The 26,652-nt window shown below is 45.3% G+C and overlaps 1 protein-coding gene across 1 annotated transcript in view; it reads right to left on the bottom strand.

Moving 5' to 3' along the window:
* The window catches only part of TTYH1 (tweety family member 1), a 66,580-nt gene that overhangs the window by 19,674 nt on the left and 20,254 nt on the right, over positions 1-26,652 (bottom strand). The window contains exons 3-5 of the mRNA XM_054995506.1: positions 12,163-12,274; positions 1,957-2,177; positions 1,572-1,667 (exon numbers count right to left, since the gene is read on the bottom strand). Of these exons, the coding sequence (XP_054851481.1) occupies positions 1,572-1,667; positions 1,957-2,177; positions 12,163-12,274 (429 nt within the window). The remainder of the gene's footprint in view (positions 1-1,571; positions 1,668-1,956; positions 2,178-12,162; positions 12,275-26,652) is intronic.

The following is a 26,652-nucleotide window of genomic DNA, read 5'->3' as shown; positions in this document are numbered from 1 at the left end:
TTCTAGACAGATTAGTGCCTCGCCCAGAGGGGTGAACAAGTTAGTGTTATTATTATCCCCACAATACAGCTGGGGGGCTGGGGCTGAGAGGAGTGGCTTACCCAAGGCCACCTGCTGAGCTCATGGCAGGAGTGGGATTTTCACAGCCGAACCACTTAACCACTGTGCCACAGCAGCTTAGTATAGTGAGATGCTGTATTACAGTGATTATGCAGGAGAAAAGGCAGCTGGCAATATGGAAGATGGGCACAGACAGAGAGAGGGGAAGGGGAGAGAGAGAGACGGCAGAAAATGAAGCACCTTGTGATCTCTGGGCCAAACTACATGTGAAGTTAGAGTTCTGGAACTGCACATCCCCCAATATTTATTTGCCTCCCAAAGGAGTTGCTGAGAGGGACAAGACATGATTCTGGGGATGGAAGAATTTAACTCTTTCCTCCCCACCCCACCCCATTTCCCTGACTGAAAGGGCTGACTTTAGCCAATCTCGTCAGATCTCAGAAGCTAAGCCCTGGTTAGTACTTGAATGGGTAACCACCAAGGAAGTCCAGGGTTGCTAGGCAGAGGCAGGCAATGACAAACCACCTCTGAACGTCTTTTGCCTTGAAAACCCCTTGAGTTAGCTGTGACTTGATGGCACTTTACACCACCACAGGGAACTGAAAACAGAATGAATACCTGTTTTTCCCCCCTGACAAGGATAAAAGAAACCTCAGGAGGAGGAGGGGGATTTTCAATTATGGAAACATTAGGAGGGTGGGGGAGGAGAACAGTCAATTCTGCAATCCATTCCTTCCCCCTCCAAAAAAAACCACATTGGGAGAGCCGTTCCACAAACTCCAGCATCCCATGTATTTTGGCTCCTCCCCTCTCTCTGAGGAACTTTGAAAAGGCAATACTGCTTCCCTGCAGGAATGTTGTGAGCCTCTACTTTAGGGTTGCCAGTCTCCAGGTAGTGGCTGGAGATCTCCCGGAATTACACCTGGTCTCCAGGCCACAGAGATCAGTTCACCTGGAGAAAAAGGCTACTTTGGGGGATGGACTCTATGGAATTATGCCATGCCAAGGTCTTTTCCCTCCTCAAACTCCACTTTCTCCAGGTTTCTCCAGGTTTCACCTCCCAGATCTCCAGGAATTTCCCAACTTGGAACTGGCAACCCTACTCTACTTACACCCTCTGCCTCATATTTTCAAATAAAGTAAATATGACAACGATGCCTTAATCTCCAAAAGAAACTAAACCCAGCAGCATGCCCCTTGAACTTCTCACCACCTGGGGACTGTGCACCATATTTTTCTAGATAGCTTTATTTGGCATTTTATTCGGCATGCCCTTAAAAAAGAGCTAAATTGGTCCCCTGAAACACCCGTGAAACCCGCTGGGATTCTGTTACTCCTCTGGGATACTGTACATCACATAATTTCCTCTGAATCTTTTACGGGCGCAGCAGTCTTGACAACAGGGCTATTTTTGTAGATTCACTCAAATCTCCCCCCCTCCCTCTCCAGCTTTCCCAACGGCCACCCCCTTGCAGCGATGCCCAGATGTGCCCACCAGATGGCGCACTCACACGATTACCAGCCACTTGATCTGCTTCGCCAGCCCCAGTAAGGTGAAGAGGCAGATGAGGAGGTCCAGCAGGAGCAGCAGAATGTAGGCCAGCCACCTGGGGGTGCCAGAAAACAACAGTGATGACCACGCAGCCCACTTTTTTGCCTACTTCCATTATCCCGACAACGCTGCCCAACAGCCATCCCTTTTTACTAGACTGTTCCACACCCCTTCCTCTCCCCCATATACCTCTCTGTCTTTGGGTTACTCTTTTCCCTCAGTCCCTCCTTTCCTACACTAATCTGAACGTTTTGACAGTTCCACAGACACTACGGCACCCTTACAGTTCCCCTCGCGCTGTTCCGTTCTTACATTCCCCCCCAGCCACCCGCCTTCCTTCTCACCTGTAGTCCTCCAGGTAGCCAACTTGTTCTGCTAGGATGCTAGGCCCGCTACGTGCTTCCTCCCAAAAAGGGACGCCATCCAGAGTCTGTGCCACTGCCTCGGCCTGGCGGCGAGTATTACGGACTACAACCACCAGGTCAGTCCGTGGGGATAGCGCCTCCTCAAGCTGGGTCAGCTCCCCCCGCACAGTTGCTGAAAGTAGCTCTACTGTTTCTGAGACCTGGGGAGAGGGACAGGGTGTCACAATGCGGCAGTGTGGGAGGGCCGTAAGCGCCACACGTGGCAGGCATGACTTTAGTGTAGCCAGGTACCCATGGCAAAAGGAGCAAACGTGCCACACACCCTCCTTAAACTGGTCAGCACACAACCGTCACATCAGTCACCAGAGCTGAATGTAAGAGGAAGGGATGTACGTTTTGTGACCTGCTCAAAGTAAGCATATTTGCACAGATATGTTTATTCTACATAACGGTTTTTGTTAGCCAACAACCTCCTGTTATCGACAGGAGGTATTGAGACAATTGGGGGATCGTAAGTACTATCTTCCAATTGATCACGATCCAACCTCAGAAATTCAGCGTATCATCAAGATTATTATAGATAATGCACTCGCTGATAATCTGATTGATTTGCCTATGCATCATGCCTTGTATAATCAGGACCCTCGGACTCCTGTATTTTACTGTTTACCAAAAATTCATAAGCCTGATCGACCCCCTCAAGGTCGTCCAATCGTCTCTGCATGTAGTTCCATTTTGGAACCACTGGCTATTTATTTGGATAGTATTTTACAGCCCTTTGTGATGGAGGTTAGATCATTCATCAAAGACACCACGGACTTCATTAGACTAGTGGAAGATATGGAGATTCCTGTAGGGGCTTATTTGCTCACCCTTGACGTTCAGTCACTGTACACCTCGATTCCTCATAATGAGGCCAGAGCCATCATTGAGTATTATTTGGAAAAGAGATCTTCGAAATTCCCCCCCACTAGCTTTCTTCTAGACCTTGTGGATCTTATTATGGAGAAAAATTATTTTAGATTTGAATCCCAATTTTACCTCCAGGTTAAGGGAGTCGCGATGGGTTGCCCCGCGGCCCCGAGTATTGCGATTCTCTTTATGGCCGCATTAGAGGAAAAATATGTTTATAGTGTTGAGAATAACCCTTTTTTCGAACAACTGGTTTGTGTAAGGAGATTTATAGATGATGTCTTTTGCATAATAAAGAATGCCTCGATGGTTGAGGGGTTTGTAAACTGGCTTAATAGCCTAGACCCTAATATACGGTTCACATCCCATGGCAGTTTGGAGAGTGTGCCTTTTTTGGATGTGGTTGTCTTTAAGCGATCTGCCACTTCCTTGGGGGTAAAACCTTTTAGGAAGCCGACTGATAGGGCGGCTTATTTACAGTATACTTCCCATCATCGCCCTGTCTTAAAGAAAAACATCCCAGTGGGACAATTCATGCGCATTAAGAGGAATGCGTCATTCCACTTTGACTTTTATAGGGAGGCAAACAGGATGGGAAGGGCTTTTAAAGCACGAGGATACCCAGATTGGGTGATCTCCCGTGCTATGAAAAAAGCTGATGGATTGACCCGACCGCAATTACTTACTTATAGGCAAAAGGATCCTGCAACCACGGGCATCTCTTGGGCCATTGACTATTCTCCTCTATCTGGCCCGATTACTAAGATTATTAGAAAGTATTGGCACATCCTCCTTGAGATTCCGGGATGTGGGTCTCCACCAAGAATAGGATTTCGCCGCACTAGGAACTTAAAGGACTTACTAGTTCATTCCGATTTTAGAACACCTTTGGAAGAAAAATCCTTGCCGCAGGGGCATTTCCCCTGCGGACATTGCAGTGTGTGCGCCCTGTCTTGTGATCTTAGAGATATAAATTATCCGTCATCTAGTCAATCAGCCCAATCAAAAGGGTTCTCCACTTGTAATACTGATAATGTAGTTTACCTCCTTCAATGTGCCTGTCCCCTCCTATATGTAGGCTGCACTACCCGGCCGATCCGTCAGCGGATCCAGGAACACGTTTCACGGGTTAAAAACTGTAGTGAGATAACAACACTCCACCAGCATTTGTGGCAGACGCATGGTAGGGACAAAACCTTCAAATTTTCAGTATTGGAGGTGTTACCTAAATTGGGAGCGAATAAACGTCGCCTCTTGCAGGCAGAGATTAGATGGATTTTTAGATTAAAAACCATGGTACCGCAGGGTCTGAATACTGAAATTGACTATTCAGTCTTCTTGTGATTTCCGGGATAACTTAAACCGGATAGGGACGGGCTCCCCTGACAGCTGTCACTATCTCTTGCTTTGACCAATTCTTTCTCCGTTTTTAATGAATGTTTTTGATTCAACACCCATTGTGGTGTATAAATAACTTGGAAAATTAGGCAGACTGTGGAGTTCTCTGGTCTGTATTTGGGATGAAAATTCTCTTAAGGATATAAAGGATAAATACCCTTTCTAACAATATAATTTTAACATGAATAAAATATTGGTGTGCCTGGGGGGTCACTCGCAATGGAGAACATTTGTTCTTCAGGATTCCAATTTGGTCCTGTTCCCTTTTAAAAAAGTAGACTCCATATATAGATGTGGGTCTTTTCAGGATCAGAGTTTAATGAAATGGTTCAGTGAATGCACTTAATTGATTTTTTTAATGATGACAGTATTTATGGTCTTAAGAATGATCTCCCCCTTACCTTTGAATGGACTTTACATTGACTCTGTACCTGGTGGTTAACTTCACGTGTTAAGATTATGTTGGAATCCAAATAGTGAGTATTAATTAGTGCATTTGGATATTGTATTTATGATTGTTATTGTGGCATGGTCTATGATGGACTTTTAATGATAATTTATAGGTTGGTGGCCTGATGAAGGTTTTATCCTGAAACGAGCCAAATCGAATGGGACCGGTAAGCTCGTTGCCACTCAGCGTTCCTGCCACTCAGCGTTACTGGATGCCTTCAATTAGCTTCCACGGACTTTGGGACATTATGCATTAACAGCAACGTGATTACCACTTACCTGTTGAATGTTCAATAGGATTTGATGAAACTTTTCTTGCTCCTATGATTATTGTAAATATTGAACTTTTCTTGCTCTTACGATTATTGTAAACAATTGTTATTGCACCCATTGTTGTAATTTTGAGTGTATCATTGTACATAGGGCAATATAATAATTCTTGGCGTGCTTCCTTTATATTTCCTTGGTACAGTCTTCTTGAGGAAGCCCTTTCCCTTTTGGTGTTCGTTGTTGTTTGCTGGGCAAAATGACTGATTATAGGGATACTTTTGCTTTTTCTGTTGATGAGCGAGAAAGAATTTTGTCCATTCTTCCTTCCCTTTCGGAGGGACAGGGAGGCACACCATCCCAAGATTGGGAATATTTGACCGAGCAGTTAACGAAATATACCAAATTGACTTTGCATGCTGCCTCACTTATAGAGTATAGTAAAGAGAACATTATACCAAGAGGTTTACGCATGAATAAACCTCCAGGGATGTATAAAAATGATGAGCTCTTTAAAAAGAAATGGGCACAGATTTTGAACAAGTGTTCTTTCGACTTAATATTGCTTTTGATTGAACGGATAGCTCAGGAGAAGGATGAAGTGGGATTGGAGATAGAGAATGTGCAAAAAGAACTGCAATCCAAATATTCAGAGGAGGAATTTAAAACTAGATCTGGTGAAATAAATAGATTAATAAAGGAATGTGAAACTAAACTTAAGGAATTGAAATTAAAAAAATTGAGCAGAGACAGACATGATTATTCGAGTGGGAACATTTACAATTGGAAAGATCAGGTCTCCAAGAAGCGAGTAACTTGGGCTCCATCCACCACGGATGGTCATGATTTTGACACCACAGATCCATCGGACACTGACCATTCGGGTGATGAAGGGGGGCGAACCCTAAGGAGCCGTATTATACCTAACCAACCCCAGAAGCGCTCTTTTTTAGCAAGGGGCCGCCCCCCACGCAGGGGGAGATACCGGACCTAGTTTTCAATTTGTCCCACCGGCGGCTTTCAACTATTGAATTACAGGTTCTGAACAAAGGATTAGGCTTCGTTCCCTCCCCCAAATACAATATTCTTAACACACGTATTGACTTGTACAAGCTATTTCGTCAATTAAGATTAAAAAAATTTTTTGGAGATACTAGTGTGACTTCCGTGATTCCTGGTCTGAAAAGGAAATCCACCTTTACGCCACCGGTCTCAGACGTCCAATTAGAGACCTTTGAGAAACTAGTACTTAAAGAGGTAGAACTTTTGGAAGGCCAGCCTAGAAACCAATGGCAAAATATGACCAGGCTAGAGAAAATAGCTTTACGGTCACTACAGGAAGATGACACCGTGGTTATTAAACCGGCGGATAAGGGAGGGGGGATTGTACTTCTGGATCGCGAGGATTATCGACAGGAGGTATTGAGACAATTGGGGGATCGTAAGTACTATCTTCCAATTGATCACGATCCAACCTCAGAAATTCAGCGTATCATCAAGATTATTATAGATAATGCACTCGCTGATAATCTGATTGATTTGCCTATGCATCATGCCTTGTATAATCAGGACCCTCGGACTCCTGTATTTTACTGTTTACCAAAAATTCATAAGCCTGATCGACCCCCTCAAGGTTGTCCAATCGTCTCTGCATGTAGTTCCATTTTGGAACCACTGGCTATTTATTTGGATAGTATTTTACAGCCCTTTGTGATGGAGGTTAGATCATTCATCAAAGACACCACGGACTTCATTAGACTAGTGGAAGATATGGAGATTCCTGTAGGGGCTTATTTGCTCACCCTTGACGTTCAGTCACTGTACACCTCGATTCCTCATAATGAGGCCAGAGCCATCATTGAGTATTATTTGGAAAAGAGATCTTCGAAATTCCCCCCCACTAGCTTTCTTCTAGACCTTGTGGATCTTATTATGGAGAAAAATTATTTTAGATTTGAATCCCAATTTTACCTCCAGGTTAAGGGAGTCGCGATGGGTTGCCCCGCGGCCCCGAGTATTGCGATTCTCTTTATGGCCGCATTAGAGGAAAAATATGTTTATAGTGTTGAGAATAACCCTTTTTTCGAACAACTGGTTTGTGTAAGGAGATTTATAGATGATGTCTTTTGCATAATAAAGAATGCCTCGATGGTTGAGGGGTTTGTAAACTGGCTTAATAGCCTAGACCCTAATATACGGTTCACATCCCATGGCAGTTTGGAGAGTGTGCCTTTTTTGGATGTGGTTGTCTTTAAGCGATCTGCCACTTCCTTGGGGGTAAAACCTTTTAGGAAGCCGACTGATAGGGCGGCTTATTTACAGTATACTTCCCATCATCGCCCTGTCTTAAAGAAAAACATCCCAGTGGGACAATTCATGCGCATTAAGAGGAATGCGTCATTCCACTTTGACTTTTATAGGGAGGCAAACAGGATGGGAAGGGCTTTTAAAGCACGAGGATACCCAGATTGGGTGATCTCCCGTGCTATGAAAAAAGCTGATGGATTGACCCGACCGCAATTACTTACTTATAGGCAAAAGGATCCTGCAACCACGGGCATCTCTTGGGCCATTGACTATTCTCCTCTATCTGGCCCGATTACTAAGATTATTAGAAAGTATTGGCACATCCTCCTTGAGATTCCGGGATGTGGGTCTCCACCAAGAATAGGATTTCGCCGCACTAGGAACTTAAAGGACTTACTAGTTCATTCCGATTTTAGAACACCTTTGGAAGAAAAATCCTTGCCGCAGGGGCATTTCCCCTGCGGACATTGCAGTGTGTGCGCCCTGTCTTGTGATCTTAGAGATATAAATTATCCGTCATCTAGTCAATCAGCCCAATCAAAAGGGTTCTCCACTTGTAATACTGATAATGTAGTTTACCTCCTTCAATGTGCCTGTCCCCTCCTATATGTAGGCTGCACTACCCGGCCGATCCGTCAGCGGATCCAGGAACACGTTTCACGGGTTAAAAACTGTAGTGAGATAACAACACTCCACCAGCATTTGTGGCAGACGCATGGTAGGGACAAAACCTTCAAATTTTCAGTATTGGAGGTGTTACCTAAATTGGGAGCGAATAAACGTCGCCTCTTGCAGGCAGAGATTAGATGGATTTTTAGATTAAAAACCATGGTACCGCAGGGTCTGAATACTGAAATTGACTATTCAGTCTTCTTGTGATTTCCGGGATAACTTAAACCGGATAGGGACGGGCTCCCCTGACAGCTGTCACTATCTCTTGCTTTGACCAATTCTTTCTCCGTTTTTAATGAATGTTTTTGATTCAACACCCATTGTGGTGTATAAATAACTTGGAAAATTAGGCAGACTGTGGAGTTCTCTGGTCTGTATTTGGGATGAAAATTCTCTTAAGGATATAAAGGATAAATACCCTTTCTAACAATATAATTTTAACATGAATAAAATATTGGTGTGCCTGGGGGGTCACTCGCAATGGAGAACATTTGTTCTTCAGGATTCCAATTTGGTCCTGTTCCCTTTTAAAAAAGTAGACTCCATATATAGATGTGGGTCTTTTCAGGATCAGAGTTTAATGAAATGGTTCAGTGAATGCACTTAATTGATTTTTTTAATGATGACAGTATTTATGGTCTTAAGAATGATCTCCCCCTTACCTTTGAATGGACTTTACATTGACTCTGTACCTGGTGGTTAACTTCACGTGTTAAGATTATGTTGGAATCCAAATAGTGAGTATTAATTAGTGCATTTGGATATTGTATTTATGATTGTTATTGTGGCATGGTCTATGATGGACTTTTAATGATAATTTATAGGTTGGTGGCCTGATGAAGGTTTTATCCTGAAACGAGCCAAATCGAATGGGACCGGTAAGCTCGTTGCCACTCAGCGTTCCTGCCACTCAGCGTTACTGGATGCCTTCAATTAGCTTCCACGGACTTTGGGACATTATGCATTAACAGCAACGTGATTACCACTTACCTGTTGAATGTTCAATAGGATTTGATGAAACTTTTCTTGCTCCTATGATTATTGTAAATATTGAACTTTTCTTGCTCTTACGATTATTGTAAACAATTGTTATTGCACCCATTGTTGTAATTTTGAGTGTATCATTGTACATAGGGCAATATAATAATTCTTGGCGTGCTTCCTTTATATTTCCTTGGTACAGTCTTCTTGAGGAAGCCCTTTCCCTTTTGGTGTTCGATGACTTTAGTGTAGCCAGGTACCCATGGCAAAAGGAGCAAACGTGCCACACACCCTCCTTAAACTGGTCAGCACACAACCGTCACATCAGTCACCAGAGCTGAATGTAAGAGGAAGGGATGTACGTTTTGTGACCTGCTCAAAGTAAGCATATTTGCACAGATATGTTTATTCTACATAACGGTTTTTGTTAGCCAACTGAAGGAGGGGACGTGGTAAGTTTATTAACGGCTATTAGTCATACCGGCTAGAAATTGGCATGTGCTGAGGCAGGCTACCTCTGATTAGCGGGTGCAGGGGACAAGCAGGATGGCTGTCTCCACTTTGCCCTGCTTGGAAGCTTTCTAGGGCCATCTGGCTGGTCACAGGGACAGAATGCTGAAGTCAGCTAACCTCCAGTCTGTTCTAGCAATTATTGTGTCTTTAAGGAGCTACTCAGAGCACAGTAACAACACCGTTCCCCGGGAATCCTGCTCAAATGCTCATTTGGCTTCTGATATTTCATAAGGCACTGTCTACATCGTTCCACATTTCATTCCGCAGCCACAAGGGCTAGAAACTTGGCTTCTAACCGGACAGGCTAAAATCACACAGATGCAGCCGTTATCCGTATTGAAATCGGCTGTCTTTTATCAGCGAAGGGCCACTGTGTGCCATACACATGCTTGCCAGGTAAAAGTCAGAAGCCTACACCCACGATTCGGTAAAGCGTTTAGACCATGCTTCTGCGAAGCTTATTGATGAGGTCAAAAACAACAAGACTCTCTGAAAGGATGGGGTGGGGACAGCCCGAATTGCACAGCCACGGCCAGGATATGGTCTATTTGTGTCATTTCAGAAAATACAATAGACATTCTTCTTCCATGAGTTTATGCAATTATATGAACAGGATGGGAACATGCGGGGGGCAGGGGAAGAGGATGTTACTATTTATTTATATAAAATATTTAATTTCCCCTTTTCTCCTGCACGCAGGACTCAAAGCAGCTTACAAAAGCCTGGAGAAATGAAGCTCAGGCCCTAAAGAACTATTGAACTTCTCTGCACTGTCAAAGTCTTTACTGGTTTTAGTTCCACACTGCAACATGAGGGTCACTTTTTAATTTTTTTACCATTCTCTCCCCCTTTCTCCTACTCTTCCCTTCTCTTCCTCTTTCTTTCTCTGTTTTTCATCCTTTACTTTCCTTCTCTTGTCATAGCCAACATTGTTTAAAATGGCCATAATGACGCCAGGGCAAGCCGCTTTAAGACAGGGCATGATAGGAGCTGTGACAGAACCCGGACACATCGATTTAAAGACCAATGTTCTATTGTTCACAGGTCCAACCGATCTGGCCAGTGACCTACATGAATTATTTCCTAGAATATGCTCCAAAACTCTATGCAAAGTGAAGAGATTTCATGGATGGCGTCGATGCTCTGTTCCTTGGCAGATGCACCGATATAGGAAAGATTCTCTGAAAGTATGAAAGCCAAAGCTTGCATGTGCATGCACACACACACTAGTACACATTATGTACAAAGCATCCTCTTTCCTCAGATAGCTGAGTATTCATAAGCCGAGAACAGGAGCTTTCTAGAGGCTATGCAAGACCACACCAGATTAAGGGCATATGCATGCTGTTGTACATCAGCCTGCAGATATCCACTTGAGATGAGACGCAGGTATGGCATACACTGTCACTGTGTCTTCCGTGCTGCCCATTCATCCCTGCCACATGATGGATCCATTCCGTTCCATTCACAAGTATGGCTCGTATGCTAGCACTCGCAACAAAGTTGAGTCCTAACGACATGTTACAGAGTCCACAGATCATCCCCAGGTCTGCCACAAGGACTTTCAAGCAGTCCACTGGGGAACTCAGTTCCCAGGTACACAGAAGTCCAGTTTAGATCAGGGGTATGGTGACGGAAGAGGGTACTTCATCCTCTGCCCCCTGCTCTTTTCCCAACCTAAAAAGGCCCTGAGTGTGCTATTTGCCCAGCTGGGAAAACCTGCATGTAGAGAGCAGTGGCCCATTCACTAGGTGGTCCTAGGCAATTGCCTTGGGCACCAGCGGTGGAAGGGCACCAACCAAGAGTGGCTCTGTCGCACCCCCACCATCTACTCTGAGCCAAGCTACAAGTGACGAATGACACTTGCCTGGCAAGTGAACAGACTCACGTGTATTCCTCCCTGCTCACTTGCCATTCACTTGCGCTCCAAGAGCAAGTGAATGGCTCCGAGAGCAAGTGAATGGCAAGTGAACAGGGAGGAATACACGTGAGTCTGTTCACTTGCCAGGCAAGTGTCATTCGTCACATGTAGCTTGGCTCTCAGCTGCCTGCCCGCAGCACTGATGTCTGCCATTAGGTGCTCACAGCCCCAGTGGTCAACCAGCAGGGAGCCTGCTCTTTCCTTCTCTCCCTCTATCTTCCCACCTCCCTGCAGCCCAGGGTGTACAGGAAAGCAAGGAGAGTGAGTGCTGTCTTTCTGCCACCCTGCAGCATGGGGGGGGGGCAGCTTCGGCTGGCCCTGCATGTGGATAGTGCATCTCTGGGGGCATTTCAGGCATAATAAATGGGGGGAAAGCTGAAGCACTCTTGGATAGCATGCTACAGTTTCAATCTGAATTGGGCCCCTGTGTACCTGGGAACTGAGTTCTGAGGGGGGAATCTGCAACACACCTGACTCACATTGTAGTGGATATGAGACGTGACCCGAGCACCTGGTAACATGTAGTCTGGCTCAAGTAGCATCATGTTAGGCATATTTGCAACATCCTAACGACATGATAAATACACACCAGATCCAGACCAAATTCATTTCCAGGAAGAAAGAGATATGAGTCCAGGACCCTTAATCTTGCCATTCTTCAACGAATTCCAGCCTCTGTCATCTCTGGAATTTGTAAAAAGAGCACCGTTCTTCTGACTATATAAACCAGCCTTTCATGCTCTTGCGCTCACTCACTTACTCACCAGAGTATCGATGGAGCTTAACGTGTGGTTGGCATTCAGCAGTGAATAGGTGACCTGGTACACACCATCGTTGGTCTCGCTGTTTCCATAGAAACCAATGCCAATCCCAGCGCTGTATTTGAGGGGTGGGAAGGAAAGAGACAGAAAGAGGCATCTCAGCATCCAGGTACTGCAAACTTTATGGCTCTGTTCCCAAACCAAGAGGTCCTACATTCCACGTGGTCCGGACTTTGCTTCATAAATGCCCATTTTTGCCACCTGTAGCATCCTATGGCCAAGGACGAGTTTCCACTGCTGGTGAAAGCTTATATGACTGAATGATCTTCCATACAAAAGCATTCCTTTCACACAGAATGGATGTTGTTATGATGATGGGTTGCAGCCTAGCTATACCCCTGAGATGCTAGTTTTCTATGAGCAGGTGATTTTTTGTAAATAGAGGATTATTACATCATGTAAACTCCTACTTGCTTCCTGAACAGCCCAGGAATGCTGAGAACCACTGTGAAGACATAAAGCTTGTCAAACCCTGGGTCCATCAAGTTCCGTATTGCCTACTTTGGTTGGCAGCAGCTCTCCAGGGTCTCAGACAGGGAGCTTTCACATCAACTACTACCTGAGTTCATTTACCGGGAGATGCCAGGGACTGAACCTGGGGCCTTCTGCATGCAAAGCAGCTTTGCTATTGTGCCTCTACATCTTCTGAGTGGTTACAGCACTCCCAGGATTAGGACTGAGTTCAAATCCTCACTGAGGGTACACCTACACATTACAGAGCTCCCAGGGACGACCTGGGACTGCTGCTGCCATTTTAGAGCTGAATGCAGCTCATTTTAAAATGCTGCAAGGACTGATGCAATAGCGCAGTGGGACCAGGTGCTCTTGTTCCCACCGCTGTGCCTTTTCAGGTGCCGAAACAGCCACTGGGGAGTGGCTTTCGGCGCTTGAACAGGTGTGGGGGGTAGGGTTGCCAGGTGTCCAGTTTTGGCCCAGACAGTCCAGGATTTGGGGGGGCTGTCCAGGAAAAACATTCTCCAAATACTGGGCACCTGGGCTGGCCTCTCCCCCCTCTGTTGGTTGCCCAGCCTGGCACCCAGCCTCCTGTGGCTGGGCCTCCTGTGGCACTATCACTGGGCCAAGAAAGTGGCCTGCCAGCCTGGGCACCAGGCAAGCCTCCTGTGCCTGCGTGGCACCACCCGGCGTGGCTTGCCAGCCAGCCTGGACACCCAGCCAGCCTCTGCAGCTGTGCAGTACCACTGGGCCACAGAAGTGGCATGCCACCCTGGGGCCCGGGTGGCCTCCTGCAGCGGTATGGCTCCACCCAGGAGCAGCCAGTCAGCCCAGGCACCTGGTGGCCTGCGGCACCTTGGCACTACCCAGGAGCAGCCAGCCAGCCCGGGCCCTCCGGCTGCAGAGTGCTACTCAGGAGGGGCACTCGGAAGTATATGGGGATTGGGGAGATGACGTCACCTGCTACAGTGATGTCATCACTCTGTCCCAGGACACATAAATGGTAAGTTCCTGCCCCTCACCAGGGTCCAGTATTAGGCCAGACTCCATCTGGCAACTAGGATTGCCAGGTCTCCTTACCCCCCCCCCCGCAGTTTGAGGGGGGGGAGACCTGGCTCTTACCTCCTTCTTCCTCCCTTCTAATTTGACTGTGCAATGACATCATTTCCGGTGACATCACCACACAGGTGCAGGAGTGCACACATGATTCATAGTGGGCTGATTTAGGCCTCAAACCGGCCCAATTCGGCTGATTTGGGGTCCAAATCAGCTTGCAGTGAAGCATGGGAATACTCTTGGGGTGGCGCAACGTTAGTGACATTGTTGTGCCACCCTGGGAGCGCATTCAGGGGAATGGGATTTCTACTGGCAACCATAATGAGAGGAACAAGAGTGCCTGGTTCCACCACATTGTGGGCCTCACAGCTTCTTAAAATGGCCTCCGTACAACTCTAAAATGGTTGTGGACATGGAAGTTGTTCCTGGAAATGCTATAATATCCAATTGTGCCCTCAGACTTAAAACTCACTTGATGACTTTAGCCCCATCACACACTGTTAGTCAAACCTACCTCACAGGCTCTTGTGATGATAAAATATAGGAATTGTGTCACTGAAAAACTAGCAATAAGAGGTCTCAGAGCCCAGTTTATACCTCTTTGGCTTTAGCTAGTCTGATTAACATAGTGGAGCATGTCTGTTATCCCGTGGTTTTCTATGGAAACTTCACTTCACTGCTCTTGCTCTCTTGCTCCTTTTCCTTAAATAAATAAATAAATAAATAAATAAATAAATAAATAAATAAAAATAAAAGCCTCTCTGGCCCTGTTGCAGTTTCCTTGCCTAACCACAAAAGCCCTTCCGTTCTCAGAGTCTCTCTAGACAAGGCATCTTAGAGTCTGTCTACATAATACCTCTTACACGAGGATGCTCAAGTGAAGGGAGTCGCAATGTTAGCCACGAAGCTGAGTTTTAAAAGCCAGATTGGAAGGCTTTGTCAATTTCCCTCTCTACAGAGCCAGCAATGATACTCCTCAGGGGGTTTGTTTATTTCCTCTTTGCCTCCCCCAAAGCTCTGTCAGTTTTACCTGGCCTTCTGAAACAAATTTAAAATATTATACAGCTGTTAAAAGAACTCATGCTTGTCGGTCATCAGGATGCGTTTTCACTCATTGGCCAGAACGGTGGAAAGGAGGAGCAAGTTTATTTCTGAGTGAGCTGCTGGGTAGAATCCTGCTTGATTGTTCCCCCCCGCCTTTGTTTGGGGAACACCCTCTAGTATTTCACAGAGGAAAACAGGGACATGTTAATAACACCCCTGTTCTCTTACCGAGGATTCCTTTGTAAGTCCTGCCCCATGCAGGGAGACTGAACATGAGCGTGTGGGGAGGAGAGGGGGGGGTGGCAGCACCCCCCATCATGCACGCGGTTAGCAGATTGCTGGAACAAGCCTTATGCACGTCCTGTGCGTAGGCTTCTCCGCACAATTGCGGTGTCTGATTTTCGCAAGGATCTCAGTTGCTTGTACAGTGGAATCTGCCTACATACAAATGTAAGGATTGTTCAGTCTACAGAACACATGTCAGGTGCGGTGGGGAAGCGCTTACCTCCACGATCCTCCTGTGTTTGTGGTCTGAAAGGGCTGTTATTGAACGCCCTTCATTACCTGTGGATTGCTGCATTCGCTTCCTGTGCATCTATTTATCCTCCATTGATTTAAAACCCCTAAAGGTGAATCCCTCCCTGTCTCCAGTTAAAGATATATTACGAAAACAGAATTTCCCCTTCATTATCAACGTTTCAATTCCTCAGCAACTTTGATTTGCAAGTTTCAGTGGCTAGCCAAGTTGGTCTGCAGCAGAACAGCAGGATTTTAGTTCATTGGCACCTTAGAGACCAACAAGATTTCCAGAGTGTAAGCTTTTGAGAGACAGGGCTCCCTTCTACAGACAGGTTTGTGAGATTTCAGAGAGGCATTTATGTTAGTCTGTTATAAGAAAAAAAACAACAACCACTAGGTCTTGGGGGATCTTAAAGACAAACAGATTTATTGTGGCAAAACTTTTGCAGATCATAGACGGCTTCATTAGGTGTAGGGAACATTAGTTTCAGTTGTCAGTGTACAAAATGGCAGGTTGTGCACATCAGTGCTCACGCATATGAATTTCCATGCAAGTATATTAGAGACAAGATGTTTTTATTTACTCAGGTCCAAATGGCACATTACACCAGGGTAGGGTTGCCAGCCTCTAGGTGGTAGTTGGAGATCTCCTAGAATTACAACTGAACTCCAGGTGACAGAGATCAGTTCCCCTGGAGAAAATGGCTGCTTTGAAGGAAGAACTCTATGGCATTATACCTCTTTGAGGCTTTCCCCTCCCCCAAACCCACCATCTCCAGGTTCCACCTCCCAAATCTCCAGGAATTTTCCAACCCGGGGCTGGCAACCCTACAAAGGTGCCCAGCATGATACACTCTGACACTTTTCCTACCGTCTGCCAAGTGGGTGGAGCCATGCAGGATTTTTTAGAAAGTGGGTGGGGCCATGCAGGGCTTCTGATTGGCTGATGAGTTACTGTTGAAGAGTTACTATTATGCATGTCTTTGCTCCCAAATATTCTGTGGTTGGCTCCACCTCCTGTGGCAACCATTATGTGGTTGCATCCACCATTGGGATGCCAGGTCCCTTGGGATCTAAAGCAGAGAGCAGGGGGCTGTGGGGGTACAGCAGGGTACTTACCCCTGCAGTATGCTCCCCTGTTGTGCATAAAAATGATGCCATTTTCCAAAGGGATAAGGGAGCTCTAGAGCATGTGCCACGAGTTTCTCCCCCCCCCCAGGTGCCTTTTCCCCACTGGCCAGGTGAGTGGGGCCAGGGGGTGGCAGGTGGCGTGAGGATCTGGCATCCCTAACCCACCACTTCATATCAGAATTCTAAATATGCTCACTGGCTCAAAAAGACTGGGGACCCCTGCATCTTCTGTCTCAGACCTTGTAAAATCAAATATGCATCATCTTGAAACTTCTCAGCATGCCATTTTGCTGACCTGAAATGGTTCCAGGGAGCTGCTGTTTGCCCCAGTGGGGAAACTTAGGGCTGATATACACAATACAAAGTCCTTGTGGCTGCTGCAAGGACTTTCGGCTAAACTAGGCGTGATGTTTGTAAATGAGTCGTGTCTGTGCAGCTCCAAATGGGACTAATACCCACTGGGGCGGTCTGAGCTCAGGAAAACAATGCTGAGGAAAGTACTATCTTCCACTTCCCCTGGACCCAATCTGAGCAGGCCCCTGAGGTGCTTTAAAAGTTAGTTCTCTGCATCTGCTCCTGACTTGTTCTAAAATGTCACAGTAGTTCGACCCTTTAAATCATACGTACGCTGGGAGTTCTGTGCTTCTCAGACGTGTGGAGGCCTGATTCTGATCCCGAATATGGCATGTGCAGAGAATAGGCTTTGGCCTCCCCACCTCACCCATTGTGTATACAGTTTTTATGATCTGAAACAGCCTCAGGAGAAGTTATTTACTTCATCAGTAATTGCCATCTCTACATGTAAATTTCCCAACGGAGCAAACAGACGCTCCCCAGAGCTATTTCAGGTCAGAAAACCAGTGCAGGGGGAGGCTTTAGTCACCTCCAAATGAGGCCCTCGTGCATCTGAGAAATTAAATTACAACACGGAACTCCCAGTGAATGTTTGGTTTGACAGGCCTCTGAAGAATGACAACACCAGCAACCTGCATTAATCAAAGTATAACCCTCCTGCTAAGGGTATAACGATTGTCAGTGATTTACCAGAGACGGATACCAGAAAAGGGGAGATGGACTGCATGGGGTACATAGGAATGTGGGTGGATGAAGAAAGATTATAGGGTTTGGACGCACACTGGATCTCCACCTCCAGTACCTGCAAAGCAGTGGTGCAGATGTACCCTGAAGAATCTGGGACAGGAATGAGGAAAAACCATCCTGCTGGTGCAGTGGAAAAAACAGGGAATGGTGACATCAGAAGCAGTAGTGCCAATGGAAGAACAAAACAGGTTCGGAAACAAGGGGCACAGCACACAGATGCATTGGGGAGAGCAACAACAGCCAGCAAAATGTCTAAGCTCCTTATGGCAGCTGGCCGGGGATTGGGAAGGGATTTGCATCATGAGGGAACAAGGGAGTGTAGAAGGGGCAGTGCACGAGAAAGACCTGGTATCCCCCCAACTCATCCATCCTCTCTACATCATCCTGGATTGGCCCATCTATCCAATGCGGGATCCTGACAGCAAGCGTTCGCCCATCCACCCCCTGGCTTGCTTCTGCACTGTAATTACAAAGCATGCTGGGTGGGTAATTATATACTCGTTCTGGTAATGACACAAGCATGCAGGAAACAGCTGCAACCAAAATGAATGAGGATTAACCCAAGAGAAACCAAAAATGCCAGCCCTCCCTCCTTCAGTCAATCTCACCCATAACCTATCCACCTGAGCCACTTGATCAAAACCAATTCATACATGACATATAGATGAAAAAAAAAGAAGAAGAAAGATTTAGCAATTTGTACAAGGGTTTGGGGATGTTGCAGATACTGAGTTTATAGAAATTTACCTCTTATACTGATAGATCAATTACAACAGATGATAAATACATAAACCCCCTTTCCCTTCATTTATCCCCTCCTCTCTACTCTTCAATCTATCTGGCCCTACTGAATTCAATTAACTGGCATATAACAAGGCCCACAACAGTGAATCAATTAATCATTAGTTTACTTAATTAAAAACTTTTTATTGACTCAGAAGTTGTTCCCAATTCATCAGGAAGATTTGTTGTTCTAAAAAAATTGTGAGATTTTAAAAATTACAACTCCTTGTAAAAATTATGAATGGTGGGCACCATTTGGGAAGACCCCTTCCCTCTCTTTCATACAGGAGGGAATGCCTCTTCTAAGATGGTTCATGCTGTAACATGTGACTTATCTAAAAGCAAAACAAGAAAGCAGTTTTGCCTTCAGAATTTTCTTTCATTCATATGCAAATTCTGAAAAAAAATTAAACTATGAATTGATTGATAAAAAATTAATTCATCAACTAAGATTTATTTGAGGGACAACCATAATATGTGAGGCATAAACTTGGAACTAGTTACTCTAGCTTGGCCACCCAGTTCCTTCAGGTGACCGAACAACCATTTTTCTGAACTGGGAAAGAGATCATTCTTTTTATTTATTTTTCTTTCACACCTTTACTGTAGCAAAAATAACCAGTGCATGTATGTGTGAGCAACTGGGCTAGTGAACAATTGGGCTATTAAACTAAGGATTTGTTTACAAGGCTACTAAACATTACACTTGAGGAAAATCTGATTTTTCTTGATGTACGAAGGCTACTTATACTGAGACACTGATGGCTGGACCTAGATTCAACTGAAAGGTCCTCTCCTTGGGAAACCTGAGGTCAGCGGCAGTAGCCATAGATCCTTCCATTGGTCTTGACCAAGAACTCAGTAAAATGATAAATTAATTAATATTTGTTTTTGACTTTAAAGTACAATAAACAAATTTGCAAGGCATTGCATGGGAAGGTTGAGGGTCTCAAACAGAGTTCTCAGTTACCCATCCATCCAGCTATCCATCCATGTACCCACCCAATTCTCAGACAGGCCTCTAGGCACTCCCTCTTTCAGTCACAACAAGCCCTCTCTTTCTTTCTCCTTAAATCTCATTTCTATGGCAACCACTCCCTCCTTCTCCTCCTCAATTTCTCACAGCCTTACAGAGAGGCAATGCCAAGCTTTTTCATTAGATGGGTGGCCATTCCCAGACTCAGGAGTGAGAGGATAAAAAGCGCAAAGTTGGGGGGAGGGTTTTGGCTCTGGTCCCGCCCCTCTGCAGACCCTCCGTCTACCGTTCTCCTCCCAGCGGAATATTGGCTCCCATCCCACCCCTCACTTAACCCACTAGATCTCATCCCAGTTTCAGCATTTTCACTCACAGCTGCTGTCCCTCACCCCGGTGAAAGGGGTGCAGAGTTCTCTCCCTCTGCCCCACTCTCATCTCTTGCAAACCCTCACTTTCCTAGCCGCATTACCCGAAGAGAGTCGCATTCCTCTAGTCCTCCTGGATGAAGTGAGAAGGAAGAGAGAAAGAAGGAAGAATGCCAGTTCTGCAAATGTTGCATGCAGAAGGTTTTAGGCGCAATCCTGGGCATCTCCTTGAAGAAGATGCAAGGAAAACTTTTACTCCGCCTGGCAGAGTGAACAAAATTGGGCTACAGGGATCAACAATTCCCATAAAGCAGCCTTTTCAGTCTCGTGCAGCAATACCATCAGTCCGCTCTCCAGGTATCCTCATTTTTCTACTCGTGCCCTCCTGCTTGACACGTCCTGCTCAGGGCATCCACATATTGTTGGATATTGCACTATCATTGCGCTACACCCATCATTCACAACAGGATTTTTTTTCTTTATAGACGAGACAATCCCGTTGTGAATGCCTGCTTTAGCGCAACGGTCGAGCAACATCCACTGATGTGTGAATGCAGAAGCTGTAACCGTGCCCTTCAAGGTAATTCTGCACAGAGCAATTATAAATTTGTGCTCAAAAGGTTTCATCCTTTTAAAGAATTTTTGCACATCTGCTAACACTGTCTCATCTTGCCCCAGACATTCTGGCCTTAGTTGTGATCTAGCAGAGCTAGAAAAGTGGGGCGGGAGATTTTTCCTCCACAAGAGATCTGATCATTTCTTCCCTACTTCCTTAGGGCATAAAGGGCTCCGCCAACACTATGTATGTATGTATGTATGTATGTATGTATGTATGTATGTATGTATGTATGTATGTATGTATGTATGTATGTATGTATGCATGTATGCATGTATGTATGCATGTCATTTATATTCCGCCTTTCTCACTGAGACTCAAGGCAGATTACATAGTGTGAGATTAGTACAATCAGTGGCAAGGACAAAGGCAGGCATTTCCGTACTGTGTCAAGAACATTTCCATAAACATAGGGCAAATTAATACAGTGTCAAGAACATTTCCATAAACAATGTCATAGGGCAAATGAATACAAGTTGACAAAGACATAGTATTAGCAAGGATCTAATATGGTTCCTAACTCATTAGTAAAACATCTGGGACCCCTTTCCTACAATACCGCCCTCTTAGCTGAGAAAAAGGCCTTTTTGAATAATTCACTTTTGCATTGTTTGCGGAAAGCCAGGAGTGTGGGGGCTCTCCCAACCTCCTCAGGCAGGCCTTTCCATAGGGTAGGGGCCACCACAGAGAAAGCCCGTGTATGGGCTGCTGTTGATTTTGCCCATGTACAGGCTAGCACCTGCAAGAGACCTTGTTCAGATGAGCAAAGCTGCCATGGAGGGACATAGAGATGGGATGTCAGGTAGCATGAAGCCAGATTCAGTTAATGTTCTCTGGGGGAACCCTCCAGGCTAGTTCACAGGTGTATATAACATCTCTCCATTTCTCATCGTGTGATTACACTTGAGGATTCACAGTCAAATATGTGAACCAGCTCCCTCAAAATCATTGTCTGTGAAAGATAAAAGGTAGTATAAAAGGCCTATTTGTGGTATGTGTCCTGTGAGGGCTGACTCTCAAATTGGTATCTTGGGGTTAGACATTCTATTATCTCCCTTTGGGACAGTAGTTTGGACCTACTTAGTACTTGGCCTCTGATAGTGATATGGTCCTTTGGTTCCTGTCGCTCCCTTACTCTGTTCTAACTTATAAATCTGCCCACTGGACTTCTCTACCCTGGACTTCAAGCTCCTATTCAAACTCACCAGGCCTCTCTCCCCTTCTAAGAAGTTCTGGCACCACAGTCTCAGCCAGTGTCTCTTCTCTGACAAGCAAATGGCCAGGCCTTCCTCTGGGCTGCTTTCTGTGTTGCAAACGGGTGGCATCTGGCTGCTGTACCATTCCTGCCCTTCCAGCTGGAAAAGTTATTTCTCCCAGGGCTAGATGAATAAAGGTCCACATGCTAAAAATATTTCTCAGCCACCCATCCACCCTCCAGTGTGCTATGGAGAGCAAAGGGACCTCATAGGTCATCCACCCAGCAAGAGGCTGGATATATAACACATCTATAAATTATGGTCTTAGGATGGCAGGGCCTGGATGCAAGGCAAGACAAGATGTAGGGGATGTATTTACACTACTGCCTTACAGTCTCATCTCAGAACCAGCAAACTCACCCAACAACTATTCCCAATTGGGTTGCCAGCCTCCAGGTAGTGCCTGGAGATCTCCCGGAATTACAACTGGTCTCCAGGCCACAGAGATCAGTTCTCCTGGAGAAAATGGCTACTTTGGGGGTGGACTCTATGGAATTATGCCATGTCAAGGTCCTTTCCCTCCCCAAACCCCACTTTCTCCAGGTTTCACCCCCTAGATCTCCAGGAATTTCCCAACTTGGAGCTGGCAACCCTAATTCCCAAACTAAAAATCTCCCAAGGCAGGCATCAGCATGCCTTGAGGTGGGGCAGCTGCCAGGGTCCAGACCTTCTGATGGGGCCCAGTATCTCTGACCCCCTACCCATACCCCTCCCTGCCCCTTGTCTGTGTGCCCTTTCCTACTCATTCATTTTGCAAGCTCTCCATCACCCTTGCCCCCAACTTCCCAGCACAGAAGTGGAAAGGCATGCACGTGGCACGCAGTAGCAACACTACCAGTTGCACACACCAGCCAGCCCAGAGCTGTTGAGGAAGGGCCTGAATGTTGTGCAGGAAGTGAGAAGGCCTACGAGCAGAGTTGGGGGGGGGGGCACACAGATGGGTGGGTGGGAAGGAAGACAGGAGGGGGAGCTGGTGGTGCTAGAAAGGGGCCCCTGCTCACTGACTTCCTGGGGACTCCCCAAACCTGGAACTGGCACTGAAATCCCCCCGTGTGTAATTTAGCTGCCAAAAATAGCTGCCAGGCCTCAGAAATAGATCAGGGCTGCAGCACTGGGAAATTAAGTTTTAATTCTTTCCTTTCATGCTGGTTCCTCAATCCAAAATGCCCCCCAAGTTGGTTTTGAGGTCTAATGAAGAGGGGAGGCACAGTATGAATATCTGTCTCAGCCAAACCTTAAAGCTGCCCCAGGAGTTGAGTTTTGATCAGGATAATGGTATCATTCATTTTCTCTACTGCCCCAATCAATACTAAGGCCCCCACACAGCTGCTTCTTGCAGCTAAATTACATGTCATGGGATCTGATCACAAATTTCTAATGTTGTGTCGTTTGGCCCTTTGGGGAAAGCCATGTATAAACTGGATGTATTTGTGTGGTGCAGATGTGCTCCTAGGAATCAGCAAGGAGGCTGGCTGAACGGCAAAGAATGAGTAACAAAAGTTCCGTGGGCTCATATAATTCTAACAACAGGAACTGTGCAACACTGAGTAACAAGGGGGTTGTCCTGTGCTAAGAGCCACAGACTGCCAATTAACAATTGGCAACTAATATGGCAGCACTAGGGAAAAGTCACTTAACATTTTCTGTAACTTTCTAGATGTGATGAGAGAAGGGTACTCAAAGGGAGCTGAAAGTGATGTTCCAATAACAAACCATAACAATCCGGTAACACTGCAGGCACAGACAACTGATAATGCTCAGCAATTGGGGATTTAGCAGTCCTTGTAGCAAAACAGAAAGCAGAGTTGCTACTGCAGAAGGAATTGTTAATCCTCTAGTAACAGTGGGCTGATAAAGATTTAACAAGACCGCATTCAGTGCAGTAATACCTCCTGTAATGCTATAATATTATGCCTGAAAACAGAGTGTTAAATGAAACAGCTCTACGAGAGACAGATAACATGGCTATAATTGGGGTTGCCCACCACAGCTAGTACCCCAGAAGAAGAATTGGAAGGGGGGGGCAGGGAACAAGCTCTTCAGCACAAAGTCAGATGTTATGTCACTGTGTCAGTGTGAAACTCTAGCATTCACCCAACACTCTATGGTTAAATCATAAGAGTTTTGAGTGAATCCTAAAGTGTCATGCTAATGTGATGACATCACTTCTAGTTTCATGCTGGAAACAGTGAGCTCAGGCTCCCCTAGCTGTAATGGGGACGTACTCACAGGATCACCATTTCTTACATATGAGTGATATATGAGGTGGCAATTAGAGGAGGTGGCAGCTATCGGGTCTGTTAGGCTCTTGTGCAGGAAGCCTCTCCAAGTTGTCTTCCACATTTGGCTCCTTCCCTTTGTCCGCCCTGCAGCTCCTACTGAGGCCCTATTCCTCAGCTGTGCAAACCATTTCTGTCCATCTCTTGCCTTGAAAACCCTATTGGGGTGGGTGGGTGTCATCATAAGTTGGTTGTAACTTGACAGCACTTTACACTCACAACAATGATCCAATGACATCACACTGGTGAACGTGAGATAATGTTTCAGCAATCTGAAAGTAGTAATGTTGTGACAACCCAGTAACAGCACTCAACAAGTACCAAGATATTAATGCCTCAGAAAATAAGAAGTTAAGCAGTTCTAATAACAAAGGAGGAATAAGGACTCACAAAAAGTCTTGTAATACTAGCCTGCTGTCTACTAGTATTACTATTCATTTAGAAGTATTGGTCACCAGCTCTGGGTGACGGATCTGTTAAGTAACATGCTAACAAAAGGAAATTAGAAAAGTTCTGGTAACAAAAGGCTAGTCGCTCTCTAACAACAGATGCAGTCTGTAGCAACAGTGAACTAAAATAATGCTTTTATGGTTTTATAATGAGTTTTATACTTTGTATTTATACTGTATTTATTGTTGTTATAGTTTAATAATGTTACCCGCCCTGAGCCTATTGGTGAGGAGGGCGGATTAGAAATTTAATAAATTAAATTAAAATTAATTAAATTATAATATGGCATACTTACTATTAATAAAGTAAGACTTGGTTGTTCTCGTAATATGGATCCAGCGGCATTTTAGCAATAATGAACATGCTACATGCAAAAGGAAGCGTAACTCTGCAATAGCCAAAAATTAGTCAAGTTCTTCTAACAGAGACTAGCATCAGGCTGCAGCAAGGCAGGATTAATGGCCTTATTAGGCAGGACAAGATGGCCTATTTGGAGAGGTCCTATTAAAGGGCAGCACATTGTTCATTTATGGTTGCATTTTTACTATCATTAAGGATTTTCTCTCTCAGGCATCAAAATGCCTAGAGCCTTCTCTGTCGCAAGCTAATTATAAGACCCTAGCAATATTTTGTAACCAAGAGAAGTGTTGTCAGGCATTTGGGTATTCCATACACATGCAAATTTTAGTTTTGGACACAGAATTCAGCATCCTGAGAACCTTAGCTAGCGGTCAGTGCAATCCTAAGCAGGGTTTAGACAACAGGCTTAGACTGGAGTGACTCTATTTAGGATTGCACTGTAAGTCAAGTACAAGACAATGAAACACAAGTACACTACAGGCTGGATCCAACCTTCTTTTCTGCAGGTCAAAACCCAAGATGTATGCACCCACAGCACTCTCCTACTGCAGCAACTGAATACAGATAAACAAGGAATATGGGCCTGAGTCTGCCATGTATTTTGTGGCTCCCACTGAGGCATGCAACAAATTCCTTCTGCCTGTGCCACTATGACCATCAGCTGATCACCACTATATCAGGGCTCCAGCCCTAAGTCACATACTTGGAATCAAATTCTGTTGAATTAAAAACAATGCACTTTATTTCTATGGAAATAGATAGGATGGGGAGGTGATGTATCTTAATAGTGATGGTTATTCATATCACGTTCCTGGATTATCACCTGCTTACACAGTTACTTATCCTGAGATAACTTCAGAACTCGTAACCTCTGGCTTGTTTATGTATTTAGGGAAAGAATCAGATTCTGAAACAATTTCGAGAAAAGTTATTAACAATAATGATTCAAGGTGCTGTTTTTGACCTTTAAAGCCCTAAACGGACTGGGACCAGCATACCTGAGGGACTGTCTCTTCCCGTAAGTGCCCCGGAGAGCGCTTCGTTCAGCGGGCAAGCGGTTACTGGTGGTGATCCCTAGCCCCGGGGAGGTTTGCTTGGCTTCGACTAGGGCCAGGGCCTTTTCAGTCCTGGCCCCAACCTGGTGGAACTCTCTGTCTGAAGACACCTGGACCCGCCAAGATCTTGCTTCATTTTCGCTGGTCTGCAAGACAGAGATCTTCCGCCAGGCATATGTTTGAGGCCAGCATTAGGACATCATTGAGCCTCCTACCGGTCTCCTATAAAGCATGGGGCTTTTTAGTGTCATTGTGAATTGCCCATATATGTATCCGGTAGCATCTCATCTGTCCATTTTCCTCCCTCTTTGTATGTTGGGGGCAGGAATGTGTAAGCGGCCATCTTACGATTCTGTGTATATAATGATTTTAATTGGTGAATTTTATTGTAGATAATGATTGATTGTGAAATTGTATTTTATGATTGTTGTACCCCGCCCTGGGCCCGCTTGTGGGGAGGGTGGGTTAAATATCGAATAAACTAAACTAAATTAATCTTCTGACAAGATATGGTGGCCTTGACTAATAATGATAATAATATTAAGTCACAAAGTTTAATCAATGAACAAAGGTTTCAGTTGAATAAAATAAGTGTCCCAGATTGAAAAGCCAGTGAACATTTAAAGATAATTATTTCTAGTACAAGAGCTTATTAAAATTGTGGATGACTGGTGCCATTTTAGAAGAGGCATTCTCTCCTATAAGAATGAGGAATGACTTCTTCTATGATGAGGTCTAGTGCAACATCACATGCCATTGTGAAACCTGGGCTGTTTCCACACAGCTTACCTTTCGCCAGAACACAGCGTCTTCATGCGTGAAATCGCACCAGGAAGATGCTGTTATCGTGCGATTTCGCGCGAAAACATGCTGTTATCACACAATTTCGCGCAAGAACATGCTGTGTTCTGGCAAAAGGTAAGCCATGTGGAAACGGCCAAAGTGTTTTTCCGTCACTGCGATTGTTTTTCATAAGCAGACTCATTCAA

Source organism: Eublepharis macularius, chromosome 12 (genome assembly GCF_028583425.1).
Source record: "Eublepharis macularius isolate TG4126 chromosome 12, MPM_Emac_v1.0, whole genome shotgun sequence".
NCBI classification, from domain to species: Eukaryota; Metazoa; Chordata; class Lepidosauria; order Squamata; family Eublepharidae; genus Eublepharis; species Eublepharis macularius.
The sequence above is the reverse complement of the archived record's forward strand: the minus strand, read 5'-3'. Positions and strand labels throughout refer to the sequence as shown.